At 35.2% G+C, this 16,365-nt stretch overlaps 1 protein-coding gene, 1 non-coding gene and 1 pseudogene across 3 annotated transcripts in view; 1 reads left to right on the forward strand and 2 right to left on the reverse strand.

Moving 5' to 3' along the window:
* The window catches only part of LRCH2 (leucine rich repeats and calponin homology domain containing 2), a 102,768-nt gene that overhangs the window by 12,700 nt on the left and 73,703 nt on the right, over nt 1-16,365 (reverse strand). For both annotated transcript variants that reach the window (XM_032620823.1, XM_032620824.1), the window contains exons 13-17: nt 15,633-15,681; nt 15,438-15,554; nt 6,031-6,075; nt 2,964-3,014; nt 666-723 (exon numbers count right to left, since the gene is read on the reverse strand). In XM_032620823.1, coding sequence (XP_032476714.1) covers nt 666-723; nt 2,964-3,014; nt 6,031-6,075; nt 15,438-15,554; nt 15,633-15,681 — 320 coding nt within the window. The remainder of the gene's footprint in view (nt 1-665; nt 724-2,963; nt 3,015-6,030; nt 6,076-15,437; nt 15,555-15,632; nt 15,682-16,365) is intronic.
* Nucleotides 2,504-2,632, reverse strand: LOC116748187. Its single transcript, XR_004348199.1, has one exon. It is a non-coding gene; the product is annotated as a small nucleolar RNA SNORA35 (small nucleolar RNA).
* Nucleotides 9,146-9,379, forward strand: LOC116748035 (annotated as a pseudogene).

Here is a 16,365-nt window from a genome sequence, read left to right on the forward strand (position 1 = left end):
GACATAAAACACTATTATTATTAATAAATTCTAAATATTTTTTACAGAATATAACTGAAATCTGCTTATTTGCATAATTGAAAGTAACAGGGAAGACAAGGGTAACAATTTCTACCACCTATACATGTTCTTACTTAAACATATATTATTAGAAACTTATGATCCAGGTTAAGAATTATTACTGAACACAAATCAGCCTTTATTATCTTTAAAGAAAAAGGAAATTATTCTTGAAGGTCAATACAGTTATTCACGAATAAAAACTATAATTCAATACCTTGCCAAGTAACATGGATCCATTTTCTTTTGGGCTTGCCAAATGCGAAAAGATCCCTTTTTAAAACCACAATATAATGGAGTGCTATAATTTCAAACAGTGTTTGGTCTGCTGGCAGAGTGGTCATTCTAATAGCAGTCACAGTAGAGTAGAAATAAGACTGCAGTATATCTAAGGCAAAAAGCTGAGGTTTCAGGAGCTTGAAAGTAAAGAGGAAGAAAGAAATGGGGAATGGGAATTGGAAAGACAAATAAGGTTAAGAGAAAATTACTTTTAGGAGAGGGGAAAGAATCTATGTGTACTTAAAACTATGGAATCAATCCCATTTAAGCTGAGAAACTCGTTTCATATATAGCCAATAAATTTTATTTGCAGAATATATATTTACCTGATCTAGGCTTCAAGCCAAAGGGACCATGTGAAAAAGCATCAGTTCTATCATACTCCTAAAAACAAAAAACAAATAAAACCTCTTTTCTTTCAAAATAATCAAGGTAGTTATTCATATCCATTCCAATTTTGAGAAGTATTTTTTTCCATGATTAGTGTAGTAGAGAAAGGTAAACTGCATTTCAATTCAAATTGATATATTTCACTTTTAAAAGGTCTATAAATATTTGCTAATTGACTTCTCCCTCATAGTATAAGGAAAATGAAAATTATTGAAGCATATAAAATAGATATTTCTTGAATGACGAACCAGATTAAAGTCTCCCCCAAAATGAAAAAAAGCTTCAATGAAAAGATAAGTGAAATTAGTAAAACTTACTCAGTACCTACTATGGACTTGACCCTTAGTGGATAATCTGAGGCAAATATACACATTCATACTAATAGGGGCTGCAGAGTGATAGATAATAAAGTATTATTTCTTCTATCTGAATGCACATTGTTTCAAAGTGCTTTCACACAGTAGTGTGCTTTGGAAAGAACCGTGGTATATTTTAAAAATCTGAACTTAGAGTCAGAAAGTTTAGGCTAAGCCTTGAGCAAAACATTTAATTTCTCTGTAACTGTTCCTTCACCTTTAAAATGGGATGTTGTAAAGATTAAGTGAGATAACTAAAAGAAAACACTTCGTAAATTATAAGGTGGAAAGATAATGTAATTTTAGCAGCATCTTATTTAATCTGTACAACAACTGAAGTAGCCAGAGTTTGGGCTTCAGTCACTTCTCTACCATTTATCGACTGGAGTCTTTAGGAAAAGTTATCAGTCTCTGCAGCTGTAAAATGATGAGGATACTACCCAGCTCATGGGACTGCTCTTAGGTTTAAATGTATAGGCAAGCACTTTGTTAATAGTAAAGCACTATACTAATTGTTTTTATCATTTTCCTTTCACAGATGAAACTAAAACAATCAGAATTCTGTTGACTCTCTTAATTTTCTGATTAACATATGATAAGCAATTCAAGTTGAAAGTCAGTTGAGCTTCTAAAATACATGCTCACCACCCTATCCCTCTACAAGCCTCAGTGTGTCTTGATTACTTCGGTTAAAGTGTTATGAATTTCCAGACAAAATTTTCACTTATCCAAATGTAAGGAAAAATGTATTATAAAAGCAATATAATTTATTTGAGAAAACTGGCACTGATACTCTCCCCATGAGCACAGATCATAAAATCATAAAGTACCTAGTTAAATAAGGCAGCACTTACATTTGTTATAACTGAAAGTAAAAAAAGGATTTACAAAAGCATGTGACAAAGACTAATTTTAGGATATCCTAATTTAAATTATTTTCTAAAAGAATGCAAATCATTTTCCTGCCATATAAATAATTTAGAAACATATTTATAAAATTAATGTCCACGTCCATTTAACAGTTTTATAATGCAACTCACCCAAAACAATAGACAAAGAATCCTGGCTTTTTAAAAAATTAACACCACCTATATAAGATGAAATACTGGCTAATTAACCAAAGTTATATGGTGAATTTGGATCATCCAAACGTTTAGACAAAGTTCTGAATTCACCAAATGAACACATAATCATCTATTTACTAATGCCAATATACTTTTAGAATACTAAAGTAATCTGAAGTAAGAGATACTGTTTAGAATTTTTTTAATTTATCTCTTATTGTGAAGCAATAGGTTTAACTAAATTAGAAGAGTTAATCATTCAAACCACCAAAGTATTTGGTTGAGATCTCAGAAACTCTAACTTTCATCTACCCCTTCTCCCCATGCTCCTCCTTAGGTCTAAGATGCTAGGAAAGGTGTACCCTCCTGTCGATAGGAACAACCCACTACAGGGATGTTTCTCGTGGAAAAAGGAAGTTTTTCTTGCATTGCTTTCAGACCTAACTGGTTATGAGAAAAACCAAAGGCCATTGCACAATGCTGAAGTACTTTTTTCAAATTTAAAATCTGAAAGCTGTTCTTATCATTGATTTCAAAATATGGATGAATTATAAAACATAAAAAATGTATAAAGTGAATTATTTTCTGTGATCTATAGGCATTTTTCAATAACTAATTTAAGTGATATTGATTATGAATATTTGTTCAAAAATATGGTGTTCTTAGAATTTTTTATAGGCTAGGTTTGTATAAATTAACCTACTATGGATTTTTAAATATGGGTGAATAAATTACACTTAAAAAAAAGAAAGATGAGGTTAGAGAGAAGAGACAAAGAAACCTATGTAAACACATTTAAAAACAGAACTTGTACCTCAGATGATACTGGAGATTGTGGTGACATATTAGCATTATCACTGTCTTGCTAAAATATAAAAACAAGAAGATGAAAGATGAAATTAAAATATGAATGATGATTTAGACATATAAAAGGAAAACTGAAAATTTTTTGATTAACTACTAAAGGAAGAATCTGGAAAATGCCATCTACCACCTTGCCAAAGTGTGGTCTGTGGACCAGTAGCATCAGCATCCTCTGGGAGCTTGTTAGAAATGCAGAATCTCAGGCCCCACCCAAGACCTAATGAATCAGAATCTGTATTTCAGGTGATTCATAAGCCCTTTAAAGTTTTAGAAGTAGTATCTACTTACATCAAATATTTTCTTATAAATGTATTTCCTTTAAATATCACAAATGAAAAACCTTTCTATATTTCTTAGAAAATAGTCATGTGTTAAGATTAATTCCTGATGGGAAATGGCAACAATATGTTACCATCTGAGACAGGTACATGGAAGCATGCAAAAATTCCATCACGCCAAATAATAACATTTACCTGGAAAATTATGTGTATCTAACATAGGCTTAGAAATAATGACAAAGAATTAATTGAATTGCATAAAATACTACTAAATGGTCCATGTTTTTTCAACCACTACTACTAAACAAATACAAAATTCTTAACATTTAATCTTGAATATGCATACCAAAGAGGACATGTATTCATCATCAACAAATGATTACTATCTACTATATGTCAGACACTGGTGCTAGACACTGAGAACACTGAAATTTAGTAAAATATCATCCACTCAAGGATCTCTCAGTCTAGGGTGAAAACAGATTCATTTACATGGGTAGTACAATCTTTTCAGTATAAGGATAGAGCTATGCATGATATATTATGAGGCACAGATAAGGGGCACTTGGGGAAACAGTGGGGGTGGTGGATAAAATCAAGTTTCCTGAGAAACTAAAAAACTGAGTAGATGTTTAACAATATTCCAAGATGAGAGGACAACAAGGACAAAGGCACAGAAGTAATAACAGCCAGGACATGGAAGCAACCTAAATGTCCATTGACAGATGAATGGATAAAGAAGATGTGGCACATATATACAATGGAATATTACTCAGCCATAAAAAGAAATGAAATTGAGTTATCTGTACTGAGGTGGATGGACCTAGAGTCTGTCATACAGAGTAAAGTAAGTCAGAAAGAGAAAGACAAATACCGTATGCTAACACATATATATGGAATATAAGAAAAAAAATGTCATGAGGAACACTCTTGCACTGTTGGTGGGAATGTAAATTGATACAGCCACTGTGGAGAACAGTATGGAGGTTCCTTAAAAAACTACACATAGAACTACCATATGACCCAGCAATTCCACTACTGGGCATATACCCTGAGAAAACGATAATTCAAAAATCATATGTACACCAATGTTCATTGCAGCACTATTTACAATAGCCCAGAGATGGAAACAACCTAAGTGTCCATCATCAGATGAATGGATAAAGAAGATGTGGCACATATATACAATGGAATATTACTCAGCCATAAAAAGAAACAAAATTGAGCTATTTATAGTGAGGTGGCTGGACCTAGAGACTGTCATACAGAGTGAAGTAAGTCTGAAAGAGAAAACAAATGCCGTATGCTAACACATATATATGGAATAAAAAAATGTTTCTTTAGAACCTAGAGGCAGGACAGGAATAAAGACGCAGACGTAGAGAATGGACTTGAGGACGTAGGGAAGGGGAAGGGGAGGCTGGGATGAAGTGAGAGAGTAGCACTGACATATATACACTACCAAATGTAAAATGGATAGCTAGTGAGAAGCTGCTGTATAGCACAGGGAGATCAGCTTGGTGCTTTGTGCCCACCTAGAGGGGTGGAATAGGGAGGGTGGGAGGGAGGCTCAAGAGGGAGGGGATATGGGGATATATGTATATGTATAGCTGATTCACTTTGTTGTACAGCAGAAATTAACACAACATTGTAAAGCAATTATACTCCAATAAAAATGTTTTAAAAAAAGCAATAAATGTAAGGATGAGTGCAGAAAACCTTGTAATTCCACATTTTTGGACAGTATGGTGGAAGGAAGGCAAATCGTGAGTTGAGGCTGATGTGGTAAGCAGGAGCTTAATGAAGGAGGACCTTGAATTTACCTTCTAAGTGATGAGGAGACAGTGAAGTTTTCTAAGCAAGGGAATGGCCTGATCATATTTGTGTTCTTTGAAACAATCATTTGCAGCAGAGAGGTGAATGGACTGGAGAAAGGGAGAAGATCAAGGATGCTATTGCAGTAATACAGGCAAGAAATGAGGAGGGCCTGTGCCAGAGCAGAAATGCAGGTGGGGAATGTATTCAGAATATTTCTGTATCAAAAAAAAAAAAGGTTTTGGTAACTGATTAGATATTGAAGCAGGCAGGATCAAAGTGGATATAATATATAAAGGGACAGGGAAAATATCCAAGCTGAACTTCTAGCTCAGGTACAACAAACGTTTTTTTGGTGATTCCATTTCCTAAAATTAAAGTTTTCAGAAACCCTGCCAAGTATCCAACATCAAATGAATTACCAATCCTTCCAAACAAAAATACACAAAGCTTAAGTATTCATGGTGATGAGACTGTATCATTTCAAAAATGCCAGGCTGCTGTACAGCTTAAAATGATGAGGTAGAAAAATTTATAGTAATGCACAAACTGTAGAAATCTAATTTTAAGTGTTGAAATAGTATACAGAGCTGTGAAAAGAGATTAACAAATTCCAAAGGAAAAATCTCAATTGACCACCAGGTTGATTTAAGAAGATAAAATATAGGAAAATGTAAAAATTTTAAATTAATTAGTTTCAAGATGAATGTTAATAAAATTCTAAAGCTGAACTACAAAGGACAGATGGAAATTACATGATTAAATTAATAATTGTCTAACGATGCTCAGTTTTTATTACTGGAGAAAACTTGTGCATTAAATCAATAACAAACTGAAAGATGAATTACATTTTACTCTGACTGAGCCAACTACATGTGAAAGTAAATATTTTAAACAATTGCTAATATTACCCTGTTTTCTCACCTCATCGTTTTCATTGCCACTTGAACTCTTCCTTGATGATTTATACTGAAAAATATTTAAATCACATTATTTTATTTTTCCTTGAACAAATAAATTCTCTAAGTAGTAAATTATATATGAGGTTTATTCACATTTTGGTACTTTTATTAAATTATCTAAATTATATATAGAATGTAAATTATATGTAAAGATAAATAAACTGTGTAATTACATAACCAGTTTAAACAGTCCTACTACTTACTAATAGCTAACACAAAACAGTACTTTCTATGTGCAAGGCATTGTTCTAAGTACATACATCAAGTAACATTTCCTTCCTAAACCAATCCATTTCCCATTCATTCAGGTTTGCTATCTGAGTGCTGTCTTAAATCCTCCTTTTTCTTAATCCGCTATTTACAAAACATCAAGAAGTCAATTCTTTCTGTGATCTCCCTCAGACTTACTTCTTCTGAATTCTCTCAAATATTATTCTATTCTAGGCCCCACTATCTCACGCCTAGCCTGTAATCTCACCATTCAAAAATGTCATCCATTTTTAAGAAACCTACTGATTTTAGGTTAAAAAAATACTACATTAAATGTATATATTGACTATACAATAACAGTAACAGTGATAATAACACTTATACCAGTGCTTACTATACACCGTGCACTGATTGAAGTGTGTTACATGTATGAACCCATTTAATATTCTTAACAACCCTGAGGTAAATAGTATTGGGTTGGCCAAAAGGTTCATTCAGTTTTTTCTGCAAGATGGCTCTAGCAGCACTTAGTTGTCTTTAACTTCATTCAAAACAATTTTGTTAGATTGTATGTGACAGCTGTCATATCAGCTTGCATTTTAAAAAAGACTTATCAAAATTGTTAAATTTTTGTATAGCCATTTTAATATTAAAGATGGAACAGGGCTTCCCTGGTGGCACAGTGGTTGAGAGTCCGCCTGCCGATGCAGGGGACACGGGTTCGTGCCCCGGTCCGGAAAGATCCCACATGCCACGGAGCGGCTGGGCCCGTAAGCCATGGCCGCTGAGCCTGTGCGTCCGGAGCCTGTGCTCCGCAACGGGAGAGGCCACAACAGTGAGAGGCCCGTATACCCCAAAAAAAAAAAAAAAAAAAAAAAAAAAAAAAAATATGGAACAAAAGAGCAACATTTTCAGCATATTATGCTTTGTTATTTCAAGAAAGGTAAAAACGCAACCAAAATGCATAAAAAGGTTTGTGCAGTGTATGGACAAGGTGCTGTGACTGATCGAACGTGTCAAAAGTGGTTTGCGAAGTTTTGTGCTGGAGATTTCTTGCTGGACGATGCTCCACAGTCGGGTAGGCCAATTGGAGTTGATAGCGATCAAATTGAGACATTAACTGAGAACACTCAACGTTATACCACGCAGGAGATAGCTGACATACTCAAAATATCCAAATCAAGTGTTGAAAATCATTTCCACCAACTTGGTTATGTTAATCGCTTTGATGTTTGGGTTCCACGTAACTTAAGTGAAAAAAACCTTCCTGACCGTATTTCTGCATGCGATTCTCTACTTAAACGTAACGAAAAAGTTTTGTTTTTAAAACAAATTGTGACAGGAGATAAAAAGTGGATACTGTATAATAATGTGGAATGGAAGAGATCATGGGGCAAGCAAAATGAAACACCACCAACCATGCCAAAGGCTGGTCTTCAACCAAAGAAGGTGATGTTGTGTATATGGTGGGATTGGAAGGGAGTCCTCTATTATGAGCTCCTTCCGGAAAACCAAACGATTAATTCCAACAAGTACTGCTCCCACTTAGACCAACTGAAAGCAGCACTCAATGAAAAGCGTCCAGAATTAGTCAACAGAAAACGCATAATCTTCCATCAGGATAACGCAAGACCCCATGTTTCTTTGATGACCAGGCGAAAACTGTTACAGCTTGGCTGGGAAGTTCTGATTCATCCGCCATATTCAGACATTGCACCTTTGGGTTTCCATTTATTTAGGTCTTTACAAAATTCTCTTAACGAAAAAAATTTCAATTCCCTGGAAAACTGTAAAAGGCACCTGGAACAGTTCTTTGCTCAAAAAGACAAAAAGTTTTGGGAAGATGGAATTATGAAGTTGCCTGAAAAATGGGAAAAAGTAGTGGAACAAAAGAGTGAATATGTTGTTCAATAAAGTTCTTGGTGAAAATGAAAACTGTGTCTTTTTTTTTAAATTAAAAACCAAAGGGGCCTTCCCTGGTGGCGCAGTGGTCGAGAGTCCGCCTGCCGATGCAGGGGACACGGGTTCGTGCCCCGGTCCGGGAAGATCCCATATGCCGCGGAGCGGCTGGGCCCGTGAGCCATGGTCGCTGAGCCTGCGCGTCCAGAGCCTGTGCTCCGCAACGGGAGAGGCCACAGCAGTGAGAGGCCCGCGTAACGCAAAAAAAAAAAAAAAAAAAAAAAAAAAACCAAAGGCACTTTTTGGCCAACCCAATATTATCTCCATTTTATACTAAGGCACAGAGGTAATATGCTTACTATCACAAATTCTAGAATGTAAAAACAGTGCTTGTTTTTAGGAGCAGGAAATCAAGGAAATACAGTTATGACAACCACTAAAGTTCTTCTGATTCCTCCTCGCCGGTAATTATCCTGCAAATCAGTGGCAGATTGACCTTTTCAAAATACTACATGCAACTCATGACTCTTCTGTTGAAAAAACCTAACTTTCAGATTATGTCCAAATTTCTCTGCCTGGCATTCAAGGTTCTAGTTAATAGCCCCTTTTACTTATGCAGCATTATCTTCCATAACTCTTGGAAAAATAGATAACCTACCTGATAGCTCAACCACAAACTGGAGGATGAGCAGCATTAGGGATGACAAATACAAGACCTAAATTCCTCCACTGTCTCTCCTATGACTTATGACAACTATCACTAATCTACCAAAGTGCTCTTTCCAGCTGATTCCAGACATAGCCTCAATATACTTTCAATCCAATGTTCCAGGTAGCCACTGAATAGAGTTGGCATGTGCGAATAAACCTATTTGCCATCCTTAGGCACAAAGTCACTGATGACACTTGTTCTTGTTCTACTTCAACAAAAAAGTGACATTTAGACAGTTGGACACCAGGACCCCAAGATGGCATCAGGCATACTAGTGAAGGCGAAGAAACTCATGGATGTCAAAACAGGGGAGCTGCCCAAGCTTGATACTGATGCAGGATTTCACCCCTAAAGGCACTGCTGGAGAGTTTCAAAGAGGTTACTATGAGTATTACAAGTATTTCACTGGACTTTCCATGCTTATGTGCTTTTCAACTACTGCCTTTCTTACAAGGAACTCAAACATGAGCAGTTATGCAAGTACTACTGAAAAGGAGGACGCAGTCTGCATTCCTGACCATGACCTTCTTTGCCCAGCAGCCCTGATCTTTGCTGAGTCCTTTCATATCCTAATTGAGAATTAACATCTGAAAAAAGATGACTGGTAGGGACTTCCCTGGTGGTGCAGTGGTTAAGAATTCGCCTGCCAGTGCAGGGGACACAGGTTCGAGCCCTGGTCCGGGAAGATCCCACATGCCACGGAGCAACTAAGCCCGTGTGCCACAACCACTGAGCCTACACTCTAGAGCCCACGAGCCACAACTACTGAGCCCATGTGCCGCAACTACTGAAGCCCAGGCACCAATAGCTCATGTTCCTCAATGAGAAGCCACCTCAGTGAGTAGCCCCCACTCGCCACAACTAGAGAAAGCCCGTGCATAGCAACGAAGACCCAACACAGCCAAAAATAAATAAATAAAATAAATAAATTTATTTAAAAAAAGATGACTGGTAGAAAAACAAAAGAATGACATTTTAGTGAATAATAAGCTAATATTTATTAGTGTATACTCTGTGGCAAGTGCTGTTCTAAGCACTTTATATTATTAAATAATTCAGTAGTTATAATAATCCTATGAAGGAAGATACTATTAGAGTCATCTGAAGATAAAAAAAAATAATAATAAGCTCAGCAAGATTAGATAATTTGCCAAAGTCACTCAGTTAGTAGATATCTAAGTAAGGACTGGAACCAAAGTGGTTTGATTTCTGAGGTCAAAGCTCTTAACCACTATGCTATACTCTCATCCCTAAATCTTAAATGATTAGTAGGGATTTTTCAGGAATAAAAGAATGTGCATGCTCAGAAGAAGGGAAGCACAAAGGAATAAAAAAGCTCAGCCTATGTAAAAAAGAGTAGCTAGTAACGAGTGAATTGTGGCAGGTAATAAAACTTAAAGAAGTAGGTAAGGATGGCTGTGAAGTTTTTTAAAAGTCCAAATTTTATGTAATTTATAATGGGGAGCCAATAAAGAATTTTAAGCCAGGGATTTCTCTAAGGACCGTGAAACTAGAGAAAGGGGGACCATTAAGAAGTTATTACAGGGCTTCCCTGGTGGCGCAGTGGTTGAGAGTCCGCCTGCCGATGCAGGGGACACTGGTTCGTGTCCCGGTCTGGGAAGATCCCACATGCCGCGGAGCTGCTGGGCCCATGCGCCATGGCCGCTGAGCCTGCGCGTCCGGAGCCTGTGCTCCGCAATGGGAGAGGCCACAACAGTGAGAGGCCCGCATACCGCAAAAAAAAAAAAAAAAAAAAAAAAAAAAAAAGAAGTTATTACAATTGCCCAGACAAGAAAGAATGAGGGTTCCAACAAAAGCAAGGGCAGTAGATATGGAGAAGAGGTAATGAATTGGAGAAAGATGCATAATTAGCATCCTGATGACCAATAAGGTAAGAAGAAAGAAAGAAAGCAAAATCAAGGAGGATTGAGGTATAGAGCTTAGAGAACTGGGTGGGTAATACTACTACTAACTAAAATAAAGAACAGAGAGGAGGAGCAAGTTCCATCATAGTGCGGCAGGAAGGGGAGACATATTGATTTGAAAAACATGGCATCCAGACAATTAGAAACACAGGTACAGAGAACAGGAAAAAAAAGTTATGAGATGTAACTTTAGACCCAGGAGAATATGAGACATCTGGAATCATAAAAGCTTCAGAGAGAGTAACAAAAGATGAGACCCCTAAAAACAAGCAGAAGAAAAATCAGAAGAAAAGTTAGCCAGGAGCATCAAAAAGAAAAAAGAAGAATCAGGAAAGGAAAATGAGGCAGAAACCAAGCAAGGAGTTTTGAGAAGAAAGATGTGGTCATCACTGTCAAATGCTACACTAGATTTTGCCATTAGTAGGTACATGTTAGGCTCTAGTGAGGGGCTATTTCCATGGAGAAATGGAGGTAAAAGACAGACTGCAGTGGGTTAAGGAGTGATCGGAAACTGCAGATCTAGAAATGGCAAGTTTGGCCCTAGAAGAAAACAAAGAGATAAGGCAACAGCTGAAAGGGGAATCAGGGATAATGGTAGAGGTCTGAGCACATTTATAAGATGGAAGGTAAAGAGAAAGGACATAGAAGACTGAACGGATAATTGATAAAGGAAAGAAACAGAGGATGATACAGTCGAGAACTTAGATAATGAGACTTGTATTATTATTACTCAACTGCTATTCTAATTTAAAATATCCATTATACATGAAAACTTAGGAAGATACTTAGTTTTGCATTACTGCACATATTTAAAGGTCCTAAAATCCAAATCAGAATATATACACAGATTTTTAAATATTCTATAAGTCCAACTTCTTACTAATTCAACTCAGCTGTCAGTTAACATTAGTTGGAATAACTGAAGTTTTATTATATCTAAATTCAAATACTACTATAAAGGCCTGTTCAGAAACACAAAGATCAGTTCAGCTCTGAAGCTTATATTAATTTCACAGAAGGGACAGTACTTGTGCACAAACTCTGACTCAGAACAAATCAGGTTATTTCAGAAGCCCAGTTGGCTTCCCTATTCCGGTATAAAATTAACCATGGTCAGAGAAAATATACAAAAATATTTTCCTTGGGGTTAGCCATTAAGTTAAAATATTGTACTATATTTATGAAATCAGATATGTATTTTAAGAGTCATTATAATGTTTTATCACAAAAGTAGTGAGATACATTTGATGACAAATATATATGGCATTTAAATAAATCAAATAAGCCTTAAAACTAATTTGGTATAGTTATTCTGATGTTTTTTAACTTTATTTAGAAATGAATCATCAAACGCATTTAGAAATTTGTGTTGTCATTCTTACAAGAAATTAAAGCTACTAATTTACATTGAACATTGTCGAAAAAAGGTTAGATTTTCATACTTTGTTGTGTATCTTATTCAAATGATATTAATAAATTTCTGTAAAAGATTTTTGTAAGGAACGGCACCAAAAACAGAGGAGAGCTTAAACAAGCTTTATTTGGGAACGCTCCTGGGCGAGGTTCACTGGTCCGAGAGAAAGGGGCCAGAGAAGTCGCACCCGGGTGCGGGCACAAACAAAATTTATAGGGGCGGACGCAGGGGAGGTGCTTGCTGTGTGAAGCAGCCCTTTTTTGGTAATCTCTCGGGTGTTGTGGCAATGTCAGGTGTCGGTTGCATCAGCCTCAGAGCCGCTGGTTCCGTCCCTCGGGGAGCGGGAAGACCGGGGCCGAGTGGTGTGTCAATGTCAGGTGTCGGTTGCATCAGCCACTTTGGCGGGGGTTCCGTCTGGCTCCCTGGGCCCTTCCCCGGACCTGCTGGCCTTACAATTTTTAATAAAGTAATGTATTTTCTGGAATACCTTCACTCTGAGAAATGCAGTGATTTTACTTCAGCAACAATGACATTAAATTTTATTTACTAGAATAGTAATCTACGCAAGAGCGGCTGGGAGTCTAAAAGAGTTAATATAACTCTCCTACAATGATTTACTTATATAATCTGACCTAAATTACCTTCTTACTCACATACTCTGGCCAATTATGTTGAAACTTTTTAAAATTTAGTTTCAGGGGCTTACCTGAAAAACATACCTCCCAAAATCAGTCCTAGCAACTATGAAACTGGAGAGCTAGATTTCACACACACACACACACACACACACACACACACACACACACACACACTTTCAATAAATCTTCTAAATAACAGCATCATGAATAATTTACCATGGGACACAAACAAAGAAATCCTGTGGTTCAGTCATTTATATATGTTAGGATAAAGTTGCACAAAAGGTCTGTATGTTTCATAACAAAGCAAAGCTAAAGGAGCCATCACTGAGTGAGCTTAGTGATAATCTGATATATATCTCTAGAGTAGTATACTTTAACTATAAATCCAAATTAAGTTCAATACTATTATCTTATGAATAAGCCTTTTTATTCTTGAGATAAGTGATTAAGAGAAATTTTCTTTTTGAAAGAAAGACACTTCATAGATAATATTTTTTTTCATAGATAATATTTTAATCATGAAAATACTGGCAAATCTGAATAACCATTTTGACTTCACTTAGAGAGTAGTATCTCAGTTTTATAATTTTTTTTTAACACCTCTGGAAAAAACTGTTGACTTTATTTTTTTACAGTGTCCTAACACTGACATCTTCTGACTATTGAGGAGAACTACATGTCTCCTTAAAACATTCCCAGTTACTGAAGCTTATCTTTGCACCTACTTTATTAACTATAGTAGAAATTAACATTTGTTGAATGATGATTATGGACTCTTCAAATATTATCTCCTTTGATCTCTTAGCAACTTAAAAAATAGCAATATTATGGAAGGTATACTTAAGCCATAAAAAATAAAATATTTATCAACAAATGATACTATTAAATCAAATAACTATTTTTTAAAGGTTCACTGAGGCTTCTATTAAGACTTTACTGAGAAGTTTACTTGAGTTACAATAAAATATTTAAAAGACAATAAAACTGTATTTATCTGAAAGTGTGTTCATTTGCTATTAGGCTATCCACAGCAGATCAACAGGCAGCACAGCATAGGTTCTCGGTTCAAGTCTTGACTCAGCTGCTTATTAGCTAAGTGGCTTGAAGCATTTTACTTAGCCTCTTTGTGCCTTAATTTCCCCATCTATAAAATAGGAATGACAATAAATGCACTTACTTCTTACTAAGTGCCATGTAAGTATTTTGAAAAACAGTCAGAATTTGTATGCTTTTACTATACTAATAGATCAAATAAATATCAAATCTCTTTTATTAGTTAGAAATACTAAAATTTCTACCACATCATCAGTTATTCATTAAGTTTTATCTGTTAACAAATTTTCTTTAGTGAGTTTGTTCAAGTGCCATAAACTAAAAGAGGGGACTTACAAATTAATAAATGCCAGAATGCAAATATAACTGAAGATTTGTAAAGGGTACTGACCAGGGTTCTGCTAAGAATGTCTTTCCTTTTTTCCCTATGTCTTTTAATTTCTTCATTATCTCTCATATTGACCAGGTAACATAAGGCTCATTAAAAGGATTCAGTAATTATTTGTTGAAGGAGTAAACTTATCACAGACTAAGACATATAACATTTTTGCTTTGGTCATATGATACTACTTCCAAATGTATGTTACACTCCCATAATAAGGAAACTGATCAATGTGCATAGAGACCCACTTTTACCAAACTGAGAAAAGCATGAAATATAATCGTATTTATTAGTGATATAAACTTCAAATTACCTATAATTTAACCTAGAACATGTATTTAGATATGTATTTATTATTAGATAAAAATTAGGTTTTGGGAAATAGAAAAGGTCCACAAAAACAATAAAATTTGCTATGCATAGAGCAGGAGCTTGGTTGCACTGAGTCAGAAATTCCAATAACAAATTCTAACTAGTATTAAAGATTACTCCAGTTCTAATGACTGGCCACTACAAATACAGCAGACCTTAATCACAAATTAGACAATATTACAATATTTACAAAGGTGTACACAATGAAATTTCATTAAAACCCTTCTAACTAGAAATTTGAGATAATTCAGATGGTCTGAGCTTTTAATTTATCTAAGATAAAATGCCATCCTAAGAAATATATTAAGGTAATAAGAAAAGAAAATGGGGGAAAATGCTTTCAGGCATTTTTAGAATCATGTAAATAGCATTTATTTACATAGAAACAGTTAAATGCTAATTGTAAAAATGTGTCAACTCTTTACTGAAACAGATCCAATGAAAGACCTTTTTTGGGCAATTCTTTTAAAATACTATTACATATTGCTACAACTAGCAGTGTAGCAAACATTCATGTTTCTTGTAAAGTATCTGGCAAATCACAATTCACACTGATCTACTCTTAATTATTTTGAATTACTGAAATTTTATGGAAATAACTGGCTCATATATGTATACCACATACATGTAGGAAATCAAGATAAAATAACACATCTACTATACCTAACTAGAGAGTTATATTCTGTCATATTAATGTAAAACAAAATGGATAAAGTCAAAACTAATAATTAAAGAGTAAATTTTAAAACTTAATAAAGTACCTTGAAATATTCTTTTCTAATCTGTTTGCTCCGCCTCCTTTCTTCACTCTGCCAGATTATAGGCTGAGATTCTGGCCACTGTTGTTCATCTATTTGATCCTTTTGACTTTCTAAGGGCTGTAATAAAATAATTTCTTTTAACTAAATAAATGAGAACAAAATATTAGATATAACAGTAATTTAATTTCTTCTTACCTGCCATGTGAGGGGTGATAATGGTGAATTAACTTCATCTGCTGAGACACTAAAAAATTAAAGATGCCTTAATATGTATATCTTAAGACATAGTCAAAACACAGGATATTTATTATATTAAAATAATTACCAAAAACTAAAAGAATAATAATAATTTCTTTAGATGATCTGTATGAAACTTCAAGTGGCCTAATATACATATAATTGGGGTTCCAGAATAATATAACTCAGGTGACAGAAAAGATATTTAAAGATAAATAAAGACCACAAATTTTCAAATTTCATGAAAACAATAAACCCACAAACTTGAGAAGCTCAATGAACTCCAAGCAAAAGAAATATGAAGAAAACTACAACAATATACATCATAATCAAATTAAAAGCAAATGATAAAGAGAAAATGTAAAAAGCAGCCAGAGAAAAAAGACACAATAGGTCCAGTGAAACGAATACTGACAACAGAGTTCTCACAGGAAACAACGCAATCCAGAAGACAGTAAAAAAACCTCTTTAAGGTACCAAAAGAAAACAAAAGTATCAACCTAGAATTTTATACTAGCAAAGATATCTTTCAAATATGAAGGTGAAATAAAGACTTTTTTTAAAATTTTGGCTGTGCTGCACAGCTTGTGGGATCTGAGTTCTCTGACCAGGGATTGAACCCAGGGCCACAGCAGTGAAAGCGCCAAGTCCTAACCACTGGATCGCCAGGGAACCCCAAAGACTTTTTTAA

The sequence above is a fragment of the Phocoena sinus genome, chromosome X (genome assembly GCF_008692025.1).
Source record: "Phocoena sinus isolate mPhoSin1 chromosome X, mPhoSin1.pri, whole genome shotgun sequence".
Taxonomy (NCBI): Eukaryota; Metazoa; Chordata; class Mammalia; order Artiodactyla; family Phocoenidae; genus Phocoena; species Phocoena sinus.